The 16,637-nt window shown below is 42.2% G+C and overlaps 1 protein-coding gene across 1 annotated transcript in view; it reads left to right on the forward strand.

Annotated features, from left to right (window-relative positions):
• The window catches only part of LOC139288489 (pleckstrin homology domain-containing family G member 4B-like), a 35,191-nt gene extending 19,737 nt beyond the window's left edge, over nucleotides 1-15,454 (forward strand). Inside the window, exons 3-27 of the mRNA XM_070909792.1 lie at nucleotides 151-955; nucleotides 1,508-1,794; nucleotides 2,233-2,461; nucleotides 2,613-2,819; nucleotides 3,122-3,242; nucleotides 3,400-3,493; nucleotides 3,953-4,039; nucleotides 5,043-5,159; nucleotides 5,275-5,373; nucleotides 5,670-5,821; nucleotides 6,367-6,505; nucleotides 7,286-7,408; nucleotides 7,487-7,684; nucleotides 8,257-8,978; nucleotides 9,839-10,288; nucleotides 10,864-11,113; nucleotides 11,977-12,066; nucleotides 12,517-12,624; nucleotides 12,693-12,697; nucleotides 12,732-12,843; nucleotides 12,960-13,130; nucleotides 13,308-13,485; nucleotides 13,597-13,713; nucleotides 14,505-14,753; nucleotides 15,201-15,454. Of these exons, the coding sequence (XP_070765893.1) occupies nucleotides 151-955; nucleotides 1,508-1,794; nucleotides 2,233-2,461; nucleotides 2,613-2,819; nucleotides 3,122-3,242; nucleotides 3,400-3,493; nucleotides 3,953-4,039; nucleotides 5,043-5,159; nucleotides 5,275-5,373; nucleotides 5,670-5,821; nucleotides 6,367-6,505; nucleotides 7,286-7,408; nucleotides 7,487-7,684; nucleotides 8,257-8,978; nucleotides 9,839-10,288; nucleotides 10,864-11,113; nucleotides 11,977-12,066; nucleotides 12,517-12,624; nucleotides 12,693-12,697; nucleotides 12,732-12,843; nucleotides 12,960-13,130; nucleotides 13,308-13,485; nucleotides 13,597-13,713; nucleotides 14,505-14,753; nucleotides 15,201-15,454 (5,364 nt within the window). The remainder of the gene's footprint in view (nucleotides 1-150; nucleotides 956-1,507; nucleotides 1,795-2,232; nucleotides 2,462-2,612; nucleotides 2,820-3,121; nucleotides 3,243-3,399; nucleotides 3,494-3,952; nucleotides 4,040-5,042; nucleotides 5,160-5,274; nucleotides 5,374-5,669; nucleotides 5,822-6,366; nucleotides 6,506-7,285; nucleotides 7,409-7,486; nucleotides 7,685-8,256; nucleotides 8,979-9,838; nucleotides 10,289-10,863; nucleotides 11,114-11,976; nucleotides 12,067-12,516; nucleotides 12,625-12,692; nucleotides 12,698-12,731; nucleotides 12,844-12,959; nucleotides 13,131-13,307; nucleotides 13,486-13,596; nucleotides 13,714-14,504; nucleotides 14,754-15,200) is intronic.
• The last annotated feature ends 1,183 nt before the right edge of the window (nucleotides 15,455-16,637 follow it).

Here is a 16,637-nt window from a genome sequence, read left to right on the forward strand (position 1 = left end):
TGGTGTACTAAGCCTGTGTGTCTAAAGAGACATTCATGCACGACATTGGTTTTATAAGATCTTCCTGTAGCGTATATATAATAAAAACAGACAAAAATGTTGATATACTTCAAATTGCTGAAACCCTATGCTGTCCTCGTCCCCTTTTAGGCTCAGTTCTCTGATGTACTTTTCCTGTATGAGGGCTGGCCTCTGTGTTTGCACGACCAAGTTGTCGTCCACCTTGCTCCCATCAACCCCCTACTACTTCAGCCTGGGGACTTTTACCTCCAGGTGGCACCATTCTGTGACCAATCAGCTCGCATCGTGGTCTGCAGCCTCCTGGAAGAGGAGGGGCTTCGAGTGGAGGTAGTTGAGGAGACCCCAATCCCAGAAACTTCCTATCCTTGTATATTCAGCCGTGACTGGTTAGTGGAGATCAACCAAGGCCGCCATGGAACGCCTCTCAGCCAATGCCTGCTTGCCACCGAGCAGGGTGTGGTGAGGCTACCATGGGAACGGGTGGCCGTGCCTGATTTTGTGGACTTGTCTCTGTGTGCTGGGAGTAGCATGGCCTCTGTTCCTCCTTCATATCCAACTTTACCGCCTCTGCTTCCTCATCCTCCACCTCTTCCTCATTTTTCTGAGAATTCCTCATCAAATCGTTCATTTCCTCTTTCTCCTTCAAAGGAATCTGCACCAAAACAGTATCCTGTAACCATTCAAAATTCAATAGTAACATCATCTTCACATCCCTCTGCCTTCTCTGTGGAGACCAGAATATGTCCGGCAAAGCACGGCATTGCTGTGTCACTCTGTCTGGTCGATACCAAGGCTGCTTCTTCACTAAGGCTGGTCAAAGTGGAAGAGGCTGAAACAGAGCCAAAGCCTATTGGCTGGGTGTCCTCTAATACGTGGGAGAGCCGCCTTACTGTGGCTGATCCAAATACAGCTACAAAAACAAGCACTGTTTCAGGTACATGCACCACTGCAATTGGAAAAACAAACGCATGCAAAGGTGAAGATAAGGGTGTAATTGTTTCTAAAAATATAGAGCAAGATAAAGATAAAGATACAAACACTGCAGATGTAAGCAGGAGAGGGCCAGCAGACCTCGCTGTTGCAGAAGGGGAATATATTGATATTCTGCAGGCAACTATGCTTTTTGGTAAAGCTCAGCAACAACAGAAATTAGAAGTACAAATGCAGGCGCACACAAAAATCGAATCACAAATGCAAAGATATCCACACAGACAAGCACAAGCACAACCACATGCACAAATGGAGTCGTACAGGCCAACACAAAGACAGCCAAAAACACAGATGCCACCTCAGGCACAGTTGCAAGCACATGTGCAGTTACCTACAAAACCACAAAGTTATTCTAGATCAGAGGCTGTTGTATCATTAAGGCCCAACATGTCAGCAGAAACGGGACCTCCACCTGCTCTCCACTATTCCCAATCCCACCATCCTCAACCTGCCTCCCTTGAAACTTCTCAGTGTGCCCGCACGGTTTGGTTCTCAGAGAAACCCTGTACCCCGTGCATGAGGAGAAGACAAGGTGGAAAGGTTTCCAGAGCTCAGGAGCTGAGGTGTCGGTACCGAGACTCCTACCAGGCTGCTATACAGAACCCTGTCACCTTTGGACAGGACAAAGAGAGGGGGAATATGCTAGCTGTTGTGGAGGAGGATGGGGATTTCTCACAGTGTAACGACAGAGAGAGGCTACCAGACATTGAAAAGGGGGATCCCTGGTGTAACGTTCAAGGAATGTGGTTTGATCCTGGGACGCAACACAAGCCTCCTTTCTCTGTCGGTGGAGCCATCTGTAAGGAGTCAGGAGAAAAGACCACTGTTCCATATTGGAAACTAGGAGATACAAACACTGCCCCCTGTATGGATTACAGAGGAACAAATGCTTTAAAATTTGTCGGGCTACCAGAACAGACAACTGAAAGAACCACTCTGTCACTTAGGGAACCAAGGGATGCACACCCTACCAAAGCTTGTAGCAATTTACACAATGTGAACGGGACAAATTTAGCATCAGGAACGAGGATAAACACTAACAGAGCTTTGTTGGGCTTAAATGATTCTAAACAATCAGATGGGACCTCTTCCAAACACCAGCGATTACCATTTAGTTCAAGTGAGATTTCAGCAATGAACACCATTCTCAAGCCTCGTGAAAGGCTACAAAGCAGAACCAGTTCCAGTCCAAACTTTTCCAAGTCTCTTTCAACACCACAGAACAGACGGGAATCCTCGTCAGATGGAAGATGTTCGTCCCTCTCCACAGCTGTGGTGGACACCTCAGAGAAGTGTGAGCTGGTCATTGTTGAAGGTCAACATATCAGGAGAAGAGAAAACGCAGACTCCCGTGCAGAGATTCCCCAGCTGCATGTGGTCAAATGTAAAAACAGCACGGCCTTTCGACTGGTTTCCCCCAAGATCAACAGGAGGGAGATGGCCATCCCAGGTACAGACTAACGTGGTTCTTGTTACATGTTTTACTTTAATTTGATCTTAAGCATGGAGGTTTTGTTAGGTTGATTTCATTATTGTTTACTACCAGATGATAAGCAGTCTTTATCAGCTTCCCTACAACAAGATGTGTCCACTTTCTACAGATGGTGCTCAGCCCGGTAGTATGTCCGTAACCAGTAGAAATGGCCATCAGACGGAGAACCCATCACAGACAGGTGATCCACCTCCAGCAGCAGAGACGCAGAAGATCTCCCAGCCTGCCTCTGCTCGCCCCAGACCTGACCACCTTCCCCTGGGATCCCCAGACCCCAGAGCCCACCCCCTCTATTTAGGAGTAGCATCTCTCACAGGCAAGTTAGTTTGAGACACAGTGAATAATACTGCACAACATTACCTTTTCTATTTGAATAGAAAGAAGTCTCTCTCCATTGTAGTCGTCCTCAGGGATCAGTATGAGCAAGGCAGTGGTGGATGTCTATTGGGATTTAGGGTAAAAGAAAACGAAATAAGTGAAATAAACTGAATGCTCTCTATGTGAGACATTGAATAGTTGCTATATGAGGACGTTATTAATAAACGTAATCTAGGAGGTTACTGGAAATTCTCTGCTTTTTAGACGTTCCCTGATCTTTCCTCTCACTCACCCCTTCAGGCGGCAGAGACAGGACAGGCAGGGCAATAGTTGAGCTCAGTGGAGACCACCAGGGATGGAGATCAGCTGTAACAAGCCAGGAGCTCTTCAAGATGCTGCTCTACTTTCACACTATCACCAGGTAACATCCAGATGCCAGTGAATCAATGAGTGAATCAAGGAATAAAAGAATTAACCAGACTTGAAACAAGCAGTGTACTTACTGTAAGGAAATTTTACCGTCTTTGAGGTCATGTCTGTTTTTTTGTATTTTTTTGAGTAATTGTATCTCTGTCTAGGAGAGAAATCAGAGAAGCTGGGATGACACTCATTTTTGATGCAAGGAAGACAAATCCTCAACCGCAGCTCTATAAGGCCTTGATGGCGCTTCAGGTAAGAAGCACAGAAACTTCAGTTCACTGTTGTTTGGGTGTTTATTCCTGACTGGAGCGCTGCTGTTTACAGACGATGAATTCTGAGTGAAATGTCAAAGCTGAATAATGTATCAGCTCCTGAGCATAAACAGCAATGCCAGACATCCTCCGGTTCATGAAATAGTTATGTGTAATGCGACAAAATATTTTTTCCTTCACTTATTTGTGTTTTTTATTAATGGAATGACTGTATAATACAGTTCATATTTGCAGGTGTCATACTGTTTTCTAGCCTTGACATCAGTTCCATTTACTTTATAAAATTGGAAAAGAAATTCATTTACATTGATGCCCATATGTTTTTGACTTTTAAAATGTATTCTAATTTATTTGTAATGATCAGTTAAAGGGTGTAACTCAAAATCACAGATAGGTGAATGTAGTTAAGTAGGATTTATTGAGTGTGACACTGTTGCAGGAGCAGACTCCACAGGCAGTAAACAGTTTCGTGCTGCTGGTGGACAAGGAGAGCAGCCTTCGGCCAGAGCGGTGTCCTGGCACCCAGGTCAGCCTTTTCACTTTGTACAATATTAATTATGAGACACAGCATATGGAGAAACAGCTCTGTTTGGTTTCATATAAAAGGTAGGCCAGTGAAATCCAGTGAAATATCTCAACACCACCTGACCGTCATCTTTAGGAGCCACAACAGGAGAATTATGCCCATATTGTGTATGCCCATAAGTGTACATTGATAAGATAAGATAATCCTTTATTAATCCCTCAGCGGGGAAATTTGCATTGTTACAACAGCATACAGGATAGTGCAATAGAGACATAAGTAGAAAGTCAAGATATGATAAATAAAAACAATAAAGCAATAAAGAGTTATAAAAAAGCTACTAAAGCTAAAAAACAACTATAATTTACAATTTCAGAGAACAAAAGAAATAAAGGTAAAGGGATTATACTGTATTGCACATAGAGAGATGTATATGATATTGCAACATTTGTTATACAATCAAAAATATGTGGATTGTCCATTTCGGTGTGTGCGTGGTCTACTGGCCCTTCTTGTACAGTGTAGTTGTGTTGTCAGTCCAGTCCAATTTATTGTTCAGGTGAACACCCAGGTACTTGTAATCTCAATATCCATTCCCTGGATGTTCGCTGGTGTGGAATATACACTTTGTAATTAATTAAGAGGAAAGAAAGACGAAACAGTACGAGTATGAGCAAAACAAAATAGGCTACAGGGACATAAAACAAGAGGTTACTGGCCTTTCTGTCCTTTCAATTATTTGTCTCGTTCCAAAACAGAATATGAAGAGGGAAGTGAGGTTTCAAAGGTAAAAATGTCAAAAATGAGCAAAATAATCGTTTAGAAATGGTTATTGATGAGCAACCCAGTCAGACCCCACATGGTCACTATGTGCTGTGGTGCTTAAAAAGTTACGTAGTGCATCTTTGTAGGTTCCGGTGTGTTTCTGCACTGCAGTCGTCCTGTCGTTCATTTAGCAGCGTAGCTGTGAAAACATGTTGATGTTACACTTGTTGCTTCAACGCAGACTGAAGTGGTGACATCGATGAAAGCCTTGTTCAAGCTGGCGGAGGCGAGTCAGCTGAGCTCCCGCCTGGACGGCACACTGTCTCACAGCCACTGTGACTGGATAGAGCTGCACCAGGTGAGATGGTGACATCAACACCTTACCTGTCTCCGTCTCCTCTCTAATCAGGTGGTGCACTAGTTGTTTCTTCACAGCTCATGATTTACTCGTGTCCACATCTTTCATTTTCTAGAAGCTCTTCCCATTTGTGACTGATCTGCATGAGGCGTTCAGCCTACTACTGAGGGCCATCAGTAAGTTAGAGGAGCCCCAGAGGACGGACACTGTACAGGTACCTTAATGCTGTCCTTTGACTCCTTTCTCATGTTGTTATTTGGGCCTTGAAAGCTGGGTTTATCCTGACTTATGTAACTCTGTCTTCACTAATAATACAGTGCATACAGTGTGTTTTATAAGGGATAATAGCTTCTGTAGTTATATAACGTGTAGGTGAGTGTTCATGGAAAACAATACAAAACCTTTCAAGCTTATCCTCACAAAATAGTAGCAAGTCATATCAACAACATTGTTGATATGAAGGAGTTGTTGTATCATTTGCTGATCTTAAAATGTTTTTTGGTCTAACAGACTGTGCAACAGTGCATGATGGACCAGAGGACTCTGATGAGGGATGTACTGGAGGACAGCCGATTGGTCAGCCTGCAGAGGGAGGGCGGAGCCATCCTGGCCAGGTTGAGGAAGGAGAGTGATCTGAAATACCCCCACTGCGAGGACCTCAGGTAAACACAAAATCTCCTGCTCTCACCTGCTGTATTTATATTTACATTGAATGTACATAACAGGTTTTGGCTCTACAGTCTTTTTGAGGGTAAACTTGTTTACATGACCTTTGATACCCTGTGACTGAATATTCATGCTGCTTGAAAATATACCACTAGACTAAACTTATCCCTGCCAACCACCACACCAAAACAAACTGGCAAATACTATTAAATTGTGCAGTTGCAGCACATTTTCAGGCTCATTATTAGTAGGAATAGCAGGTGATTTCAGATACATCGGACAGAAATACATATTCCAAAAGCTCCTCACTATTCCTCCTAGTCAGGAGGACTTATTTTGAGCTCACAATGTAGCCATAACACTCAACATCTTTGTGCAAAACCGGAAAAGCAAAAGTGAAAGGAGTTAGTGTATGTGCCTAACTGTGTTGTTCAAAACGAGTTATGCCTATGCTGTCCTCTACTCCATTCAAATCTTCTCACAGAACACCCGTTATTCCTTTTATCTGTAAGCTTTTGATCTGTGTTTTTCCTACATGCAGCGATGCAGTGGACTCAGTGACCAGCCTGTACAACCACGTGGAGGAGCAGGCTCACATCCTGGTGCGGAGGTCCAACATGTCACTGGAACACCTGGAGTATCTGCTGCAACTCAGAGAGATGGAGGGACACTTCATGCAGGTGCATTATAATAGCTTACCATCAAATCTGCCTAGTGAAGTTCAGACGAATGCAACTTTCAAACTATGTTGGTTTTGGTAATTGCAGTAATGGGCCTAAGGGACCATAATGGACATTACAGTCCCTGACTTCATGAAGGCCTAGTGATCTAATGATAATAATTTATCATGTGGATATGGTGAGGAGTAGATTAGATATCATTCATTGAATTTCAGGGTATTGCATTTGAATGGAAATTGAATGAAATACAGATTATATTAGATTCATCTGTTGTTGTTTTTCTCACATAGAACAATGTGATACAGTTCAGAAATAGTGGCAGTATGTGTATGATAAGATGGCTTTATTTTGCTTGCCTGTGTTTTATGTCACTGCATACTATATTATCTTTTCTTTCTGGGACTGATGGTTAAGGTAGTTAGCTCTGGGTAGGCTATTTGTTCTCGGCATGTTAGTGATAAAGGTCTTTATCGATTCTATTTTTATTGAGAGATTAGGGCGCATTTAAACTTCTTTTTCTTTTTGCTCTTATATTGGCCTCTCACTGTTCTCACAAAAACACACATACACATCAAAAGTGAGAGAAAAAATAAGATAAAAATATCAAGTGTAGTGACTTTATACAAATAGGAGAGTGTGTTTAAAATAGGAAGTAAAATCAGCAACATTAGATCAAGGACTTTAAAAAGAAATGAATCTGAACATGTATAGCATATCCTTGAATATGTACATGCTCATACTACCAAGCCCAATATTGTTTTGCATCTTCCGTCCCTGCAGATGCAGCAGTGGTTTAATATGGAGGGAGAGCGCCACCTCCTGGAGGCTGAGTCGGTCAGGGACTCTGGGGACAGAATGGAGCAGATCCTCAACAGCTTCACTGGTTTCCTTATTGAAGCTAATGTGAGTCCACGTTTCCTTGTGGCCGTCATTCTGTCTGTGTTTCTCTGTCTGAATCCCTCTCTCTCACTCCTCCTCCAGGACCGAAGGCACCACGCCATGACGTTGGTGTCAGAGGCAGAGCGACTCCAGCAGAATGGACCGTCCTACCCAGAGACGGAGGCATTCTGGACTCTCGTCTGTACCTTCAAGTCAGGCCTGGAGGACTTTCTGTGCAGGGCAGAGGCGTGCGGCAGGGAGCTTCAGATCATGGTTAACGTGTGCGATTTTTGTGAGCAGGTTGGTTTTAAGATCAGTATTAAAAATTCAAGTATTCAAGATCATTATAACTAGTGCTGTTACCCTGCAGAAACTTTTTTTCAGTCCAGTTTGATGCAGGACCCAAACTAACCAATCACAGTCATGTAACTGAGCAACTTTTTAAAATATTTTGATGCTTTGATGCTCTCTCTTGTGTAGTGTCGAGTGTATATTCATACAGAAATGGACACCATCGCAATTCGCTTTTTGCTTTTCCACAGAGACTAAATGTATTTAAATAACAGCCTGTCATGTTCAAAAGAGCCATTTTTCTATCAACTGATTTTGTTTTACACAAAAAAAACCATTTAGGAAAGAACACAGCACTCCAGTGGTAATGAAGAAGTCTCCTCATGTCTTAATGATTTGTTCATATTTTTATTTACTATATAACTACAGACAAATCTGCTGACATGTGAACCCTTCATCAGAACATATATGCTGCTTCTTAACATCACAGTAACATTTGAGTCAGGTTACAGCACTTCTGCCTGAGTAGCATGATATTAAAAAATGTCTTACGTATAAAAATCTCTTTAATCTCCAAACAGGCTACAGCTCTGGCCAGCGAATGCATTGAGTACCTGGACCAGAGTCAATCCAGAATCCACACAATGCAAGACCATGAGCAATCTACAACACCAGTCAATCAAACAAACACTCAGCCAATGCAAAACCAAGACTCCGGACCGAGCACTGCGTCCCTTTGCCCATCTGACATTCACGCAGCACATGGCTCAGGCCCAACCACCGCCAGTGTTTTATTGTCAGACAATGATGGCTCCATCCTCCAGACTTTCCAAGACAGGTTCCTCCAGTTCAGCCCAGAGAGATTTCAGGAGGTGAAGGCCCAGGCCAGCGCCCTGCGGGGCTCCAGGGGGATGCGGGTCTGGAACGTAGCCTGGCTGAGATGCCAGGAGGCCAGGCAGCAGCTTCAGGAGAGGATGCAGGATGTGGATGATGTTTTCCACCAACAACCAGATTCTAGCAGCTTGTGTGAAGGTCATTATGTTGATGTGGTGAGCACCAACGTTCAGACTCCGTCCCCTGGGGGACAGAGTCTGGTGGTACAATCAACGCCCGGCCCTCGCCACCCGCAGTGGGAGGGCATCGTGTCAGGAGCAGTGGATTTAGGGAAGAGAAGACCGATGCTGAGCAGCAACAGCACTAATTCAGCAACTGTAGCCTGCTGTGACATCACGGTCAAACCTGAGGATCACAGTGATGCTGGAACCAGCCAGAGGTCAAAGGTCATTCCACAGTCACCTCACAGGTAAGTAAGTTGAGTAGATAGAGGAGTTGGTTCCCTATGATTTCCAAACATTTCTGAAACATTGCTGTTAGAAAGTAGATACGGATATTTGTGATAGGAGCAAATGGATTGTGTAGTTTTCAATTGCAATTGTTTATTTAATATTGGTTGTTACCCACTTTGTTTGAGCTGATAGCCAGGCCCAGTGTAATGTAGAGGTTCTGTTCCCAGTCAGAGAAAACCCAATAATATTAATGATATTAACAACCATAATTTGCGTAGACATTTCAAAATGACATTACAAAGTGGTTTACAATAAATAAAAACAAATGTTACAATTGAAATTATTCAAAGATCAATAAAATGATAATACTCTAAATAACATACATTATAATATGTATATGTATTATAAATCAATGACATACTATCCAATAAAATACCAATACTGAGGGGGAAATCTAAGACTCTCAAGTTTTCCACTTTTATTTCCTCTTGAGGTTGGAAAAATCATATTCCACACTGTCTGACAGTATCTTATCATATTTACTCTGTATCAACATTTGCAGCTCGTCATTGAAGCACTATTTTTATTCTGTGTGTAACCCAAGACTCCATGTTTTTATGGCTACAACATCCCATCCATTGGAAATACTCTAGCTATCTTGTGTATCATTTTATACAAATTTTCCCGATATTCAACCTGACATATTTGATATCTGTGGACATTTTTGGATCTGTGGGGTTGGAGAGGTCAAGGTGCCTAATAGCAAAGGTCAGATCTCCGTTATCTTAAATATAGTTCTTGGGACCCCTTAAAGGGCCCTGCTGGAAGAATACACATTGGGGTCTGACTCAGTATCAGTGCCTTTGTATCATCATAGGTCAGCAAGGAGAGCAGAGAGAGAGACGAGGAGGAGGCAGATGAGCAGAGCGAGGAGTGAGAGGGATGCGGCTGCTCTGTCTCAGTCCCACACTGTCGGCTGCCAGTGGTTTCCATGGGGACGACGAGGTCTTGGAGTGAGGTCGGTGAGCCAGGACTCGTGCACCACGGCAGTGGCGACGGCAGGGTCATCCACTCCTCCAGAGCAGCGAGTTCGACCTCCGTCGTCCTGCTCCCACCACGGTCAGCCATCTTGTCGGATCCTTCAGGAGGCTCAGAAGTTCCAGATCTCCCGCCACGGGAGCTTCTGCTCAGAAGACTCCTGCATGAGCGACCAGGGGGCTGCTGGGGGTAATGGCACTTTAAGCTGCAAACACTCCAGTCTGCCCATCGGGAGATATGAGGGGGCGTTTTGTTTGGCAAATCCACAGGAGAGTGCCAGCAGTGCCCTGTAAGTTTACTACATGTGGGTTAAATTTGCTTGCATTACTGAATTATCAGACATGATTCAATGACCTGCCTTTTAATTTTACTAATCTTGTGAGTCTTAATGAGATTTAATGCGCTCTTTTCTGTCCCTAAGCTTACAATGAAGTACTACAGGTATTGTTTCTTCTGATTCTCTTTGCTTCTCTGTTTCTACTTCTTACTGAACAGGTCTACCAAACACAGACCCTCTGTTTACAGTGACTGCTATAATGAGATCTATGTACAGTATCTCAATATCTCATTATCCTGTCAACACCCTTTCATCAGAAGCACATTTCAAAATACAAAGAGACAGTTCTACCAACCTTAGACTTAAAGACACCCCAAACAACTTCCCTGATACTATTTGGTTTGTACAGATGCAGGAAAAACCCACCAATTAGGTATCCAAAGGATGGTGAGATTAATTGAGTTATTTGAAAATACTATTAGCTAATAAATATATAATTAAATATATTGCTGAAATGGGTTTATGTACTTTAGTGTAACAGTCTATGTAGGAAGTTAGTTAGCTATTTGTTCTGTTTGCGTCACCAGGAGGCTGCAGCGTGTCCTGGAGGAGCTGGTGTTTACAGAGAGAGAGTACGTCCGCTCGCTGGGCTACATCCTGACCCATTACCTCCCCCTGCTGGACAGACCAGACATCCCCCAGGACCTGAGGGGCAAGCGAGGCGTCATCTTCGGCAACCTGGAGAAGCTTTACGACTTTCATAGCCACTACTTCCTGCCAGAACTGGAGGCGTGCCAGAGGGAGCCTGCCATGGTGGCCCGCTGCTTTCTCAGACATGTGAGAACAGAGTAACAGTATAACTGTGATGACTATAATGTACATATAGTATATCATTTTTGAAATTGATATATTTATTAAGCAAAATTCTAAGCTTTTTGTAGCATAGTTTTTATCTGATTGTGTTTTGTTATTATTGTATAACTAAAATAATGTTAAAATTGTGTTAGTAAACTGATGACAAAATATCAAATTGTATTCACATCTCTAAATAGTCCCACCCTATATGTAGCTAGACTGGCTATATATTGCAGATATCTGTAGTTCAATTCTTCCTAGTCAAAATGAACATTTCAGATATCCACAACATCGTTCTTAGTGGTCATAATTTTAATTTCACATATCCAAAATGAAAAACCATTCCAGATATCCATAATGTAATTTTGAATGTCCAAAATGATTTTGTCATTTTGGACATGTACAACTGCAGTTCTACAAGGAAAAATACCATTGTGGACATCTGTATAAATATTGTAGATATCCATAATTGTAGTTCTTCCTTTCCAGAATGCAGTTTTAGATATTTGAAATTGTCATTTAATTAATTGAAGAATGAACGTGACTGTTGACACAGATATCCACAATACATTATATCTCATTATATCTACTCGTAAGAATGTCATTGTGGATATCTTTAATTACCATTCTCACTAGTAAGAATACAGTTTTGACAAGGACAAATGCTATTATCGATATCTAAAATGTTAATGATTAAATGTTAAAACGGCTTGCCATACACCATATGATCATGATCAGATGAATAATATTATTCTGTATTATTGAAGATATATATGGCTACTAAGAATTAAAGCTGGTTTATTAATAACATACCAAATATGGTTGAACTTGGGCTCTTTCCGCAGAGCGAGAGTTTTGGCCTGTACGCCCTGTACAGCAAGAACAAACCTCAGTCAGACGCCCTAATCCTACACCGTCGTCACGACATCTTCAAGGTCAGTTTATGTTACTGTCTTAAGTGTTCTAAATTAGATTCTTTACATCCCTTTCATTTTGTGGTTACAGTACAGAATCTCTATCTTTCTTAGAAATGTTCATTTTAGGATATTGCATCTGTGCACCTCCCTGAAATACAGTGATTTAAAAATAAAATAAAATGCAGGTCTAGTCATCAAACCATCTCCTTGAAAGCAACTCATACAACACAAGAAAAACACAATCTGATTTGTGCAGTCTCCATGGGAAGAGTATCTCTTATTTTGTAAGACAAACTCAACCTTTTGATCTGTTATAAATTACTTGAACCGTAATGTTCCCACTATTCTCCTTCATTTTTCATTTTAGTAGCTCATTGCTGCAGAAGTCATCACAGTCCTAACCCTGTGAGTGTTAGCGCCATGACTTCCCTTTTCAGCTTTACAGTCCCACTTTGTTTCCCCTCACAGAGGAAGCAGCAGGAGCTGGGGGACATGATGGACCTTTCATCCTACCTGCTGAGGCCCATCCAGAGGATCAGCAAGTACAGCCTCCTGCTGCAGGACATGCTGGCTCTGGCTAGCTCATACAGGCCAAAAGACATGATCCAGGACACGCTGCAAGCATCTAGTGTGTGCGCGCAAAGTGTGTGTGGTCCCGGTGCGTATGTGCCTGATTTGACGAGCAGCGAGAGGGAGCGAGAGAGGGCTGAGATCCAAGCCGCTGCAGACCTGGTTCGGTTTCAGATGCGTCATGGCAATGATTTGCTCACCATGGACGCCATCCAGGAGTGTGATGTAAGATATTAAAATGATAGATAAGATGCACCTGATACACAGTAATTAATTAATTAAGGTTAGGGTTAATTAAGGTTTCTTTTCTGCTTTGCTGTACTTTTCTCTCCTCTGTCAAGGTGAATTTAAAAGAGCAGGGCCAGCTGATTCGCCAGGACGAGTTCACAGTTTTCTTTAAGAAGAAGAAATGTGTCCGCCGCATCTTTCTCTTTGAAGACCTTGTCCTCTTCAGCAAGACCAAGAGGACAGACATTGGCAACGATGTTTATGTCTACAAGCAGTCATTCAAGGTCTGCACACATCCTTGTTTTTCAAAAGGAGCCTTAATACTGTCTTGATATGCAGTATATTCTACTCACAGGCGTAGTTACAGTAGATCACAGCCATTTGGAGCCTCCAGTATGCAAAGCTTCCCCATGAAGCCGAAACATCTATCCACATGTGTCTCTCTGTGTTTTCTCTCCCAGACGAGCGACATCGGGATGACCCACAACTCAAGTGTGAGCGGTTTGTGTTTTGAGGTTTGGTTCCGCAGGAGGAAAAGTGAGGACACCTACACCTTGAAGGCCTCCAGCATGGAGGTGAAGAAAGCCTGGACCACCGACCTTGAGAGGATTCTTTGGGATCAGGCCGCTCACAGTAGAGGTTGTAACAACAATACAACAACATATTTTATATATGAATTTACCTAAGAGTCCAGTTTACGACGTGCTTTAAGGTTTAAAGAACATATTGTGAATATACTACATGTTCCAGAGCTGCGTATGCAGGAGAGGGTGTTCATGGGAATGGGCCGCAAACCTTTCATGGACATTCAACCCAGTGATGCTGCCATCTGTGACCGAGCCGTCAGCTGTATCCTGCCTGGGAGAAGTAAGGAGCTGCACACACTAAATGTGTCTTTATGACAGAGCTTCAGTGTATTTTGCTTGGAATATACTGCATATTCCAACCAAGTTCAGTACCACTTTATTCATAATATAGAATAAAGGACCTCACATGACCATGATTGCGCCATCAATCCTGTTGATTAATGTTAAGTTAATGGTCGCATTTTATATAACAAATGAATTGTAGATAGATGGGCAAGCTTTAAAAAGGGGTTCATTATCAATAGAGCAGGAAAACACAGCTGCACAGACAAGTCCCAGGTTTAGTATCTTGAACCCTTCCTGGTTCAACTTACTGTAGTTCTGCACAGTAATTGTGCATTTTGCAGTAAAATGGACAATTTTAACATTTTAGGTATGTTACTTATCTTTAATTTCCAAATAGGTGCTATAGATAGTGCTTACATTGTGGATTTAGTCCTTTTTTCGCCACCTTGTGGTTCACATTTGTGTTTTTTACTGAAATGTCTTGACAACGATTGCGTTGATTGCCCTGAAATTTGGCACAGACATGAATTGTAATAACTTGATACCGGGATATCAGGTTAAAGTTTTTATTTGTCCAGTACAATTAGCAAATGTTAGCATGCTAAACTAAAATGTAAACATTATACCTCCTAAACATCGCATGTTAACATTGTGAGCATGTTAGCATTCAGCTTAAAGCACTGCTATAACGACTAAATAAGTTTTCCTGAATTAACTGCAATGCCTGTGTCCTCATTGCTCACTGACCCAGCCCATCATTTTCTCGACTTCTATGTGTGTCGTCAGTCCCTGTGGCATGTTGTTCACACAGGGGCTTAGAATATCCACGACCACACTCCATTGGCTCTGGCAGCACCGCCTCCACTACCCTCAGCCAATCATCATCGTCCTCTGGTCGAGGCTCGCTGCCCCCTGCTGGTTATCCCGGGAACCAGTCACAGGGAGTGGAGACCAGTCCTGCCATCTGCTCCTCCCCTGAGGCCGTGACTGAAAATGAACTTAACAATCATCATCTTCGTCAGCATCATCGTCATCGTAACTGTGAACAATGGAAAACTCATCATCCTCTGAGTGAGTTTGTTTTTGGGTCTTTGTTAAATAATGTATTGTTTGTCTGAAGGGTCTGATTTCTGTAAGCGAAATAAAAATAAGAAATAGAATCGTGTTATGAATATAATGAGATATATATATGTATATGTGTGTATATATATGTATGTGTGTGTATGTGTATGTATGTATGTATATGTATATATACATATACATATATATGTATATATACAAATATGTATATATACAAATATATCAACCTAAAGTAGTATGACATTTGAAGGTGAGAAGGTATTTTTAAAGCCACTGTTTTGAAAATTCTTTAGTTTGGCACCATCTATCTATGGCATCAGTTTTCTCAATGTGTTAAGTGATGCACAAACCTCTTGCTCACTCTCGCTGCTTCTCAAAGTATCTGTTGTGTTTCTGCTTTAGTGGACAGCACTGAATCATCTGGAGAATGCATCAACCTCTTCAGCAGCTCAGACCGCAGCTGCCTGTCTGCCATCGGCGGAGACGTAGTGGACGACACCTCCTCGTTTGTATCCCAGAGCTCAAAGCCGTGCCCACCACTCTGCCGGACCCCCAGCCTGAGGAGAAACGACTCGCCAGCGGTTGCCAGAAAGAAACCAGGCGTCGCCCCCAAACCTCCACATCTGGCTAATGCTCAGGTACAGGTGAAAGTTTAACAGTGTGACCTGGTGAATTGCATGTATTGTATATATGAGCTGAGGACAATGGGTCAGGACTCAAAATGTTCTCAATTTCTCGAATGATAGCAGTTGTGAAGGCTTTTCTTTAGTTTTTGCACAGCAATTTCCCAAAACAGATGAATCAGTATTCTTAACCAGAATTTATGCTATGACCAGACAACTTATGCTATGGGGCTGTTTTTTTGACTGTTTCATTGACGTATAATATTATATTCAATATCTATTTTCATTGCAGGGTGATGACATTATAATTGGAAAATCAACAGAAGTTTAACCCTGGATTTCCTGCAGAAGGTAAGAATGTCTTTTTCCTAAAATAACAGTTAAACTGAAGATATAAGGCTTATTTTCTGACCTTAATTTTAAGTTTTTCCTTGGGAAAGGACATACAGTAACACTTAATTTCTATATTACGATATGATCGTAGTCAGGTCTGTGGGACATTATTCATAATTATTGCTATTGCTGCTAAGAAATCAAGAAACCAAGCCCGTATTTTATATGATGTAGTTCCTATTTCACAATGGAGTCCTTTCTATTTGTATAGTAGCAGCCGTCTCAGATAACCTTGTGTTGAGGGAAGGTTGAGAACATCTCTGGTTGATGAGGATTAGTCTTTTTGCTGCCAGCAGTCAAAGCTTTGATCTTTCACAGAAAATACTGTGAGTTCAGAGCGAGGTGTTATTATCAATGACTTCTGTAATAAGAACAATTTGTTTTTTGATTATTGTTGCAGATCATCCGTCCTCTGAAGCTGTTTAGCCCTGTTGGAGATCTTCTGGTCACCCTGCAGACGGCCGGTTTTTAGAGTGGCTACACAGTCAGCAGGCAGTCAGCTTTGTCTGGTCACAAGGTCTTGAAGCAATGGGAGGTTTGGTGTGTTGGTATCATACGTCAGTCATTCAAATGTGGTCGTCTTATATCACATATAGACTGATATCACCCATACAACAAACAGGAAGAGACTGCTACATGGGTGATGGGATTGACAGATTCATCATCGTGAGAGATGTACCCTCATCTGAGCTAGCTCATTTTTTTAAAACAAAAACACAATATTGCAATAAAATGCAATATTAACCCTCAGAACCATCTTCATCCCCAACCATGTTTTTATCTTAATGTAGAAGCATCAGCTGCTACAGCTACAGTGCATTAA

This window comes from Enoplosus armatus, chromosome 8, assembly GCF_043641665.1.
Source record: "Enoplosus armatus isolate fEnoArm2 chromosome 8, fEnoArm2.hap1, whole genome shotgun sequence".
NCBI lineage: Eukaryota > Metazoa > Chordata > Actinopteri > Centrarchiformes > Enoplosidae > Enoplosus > Enoplosus armatus.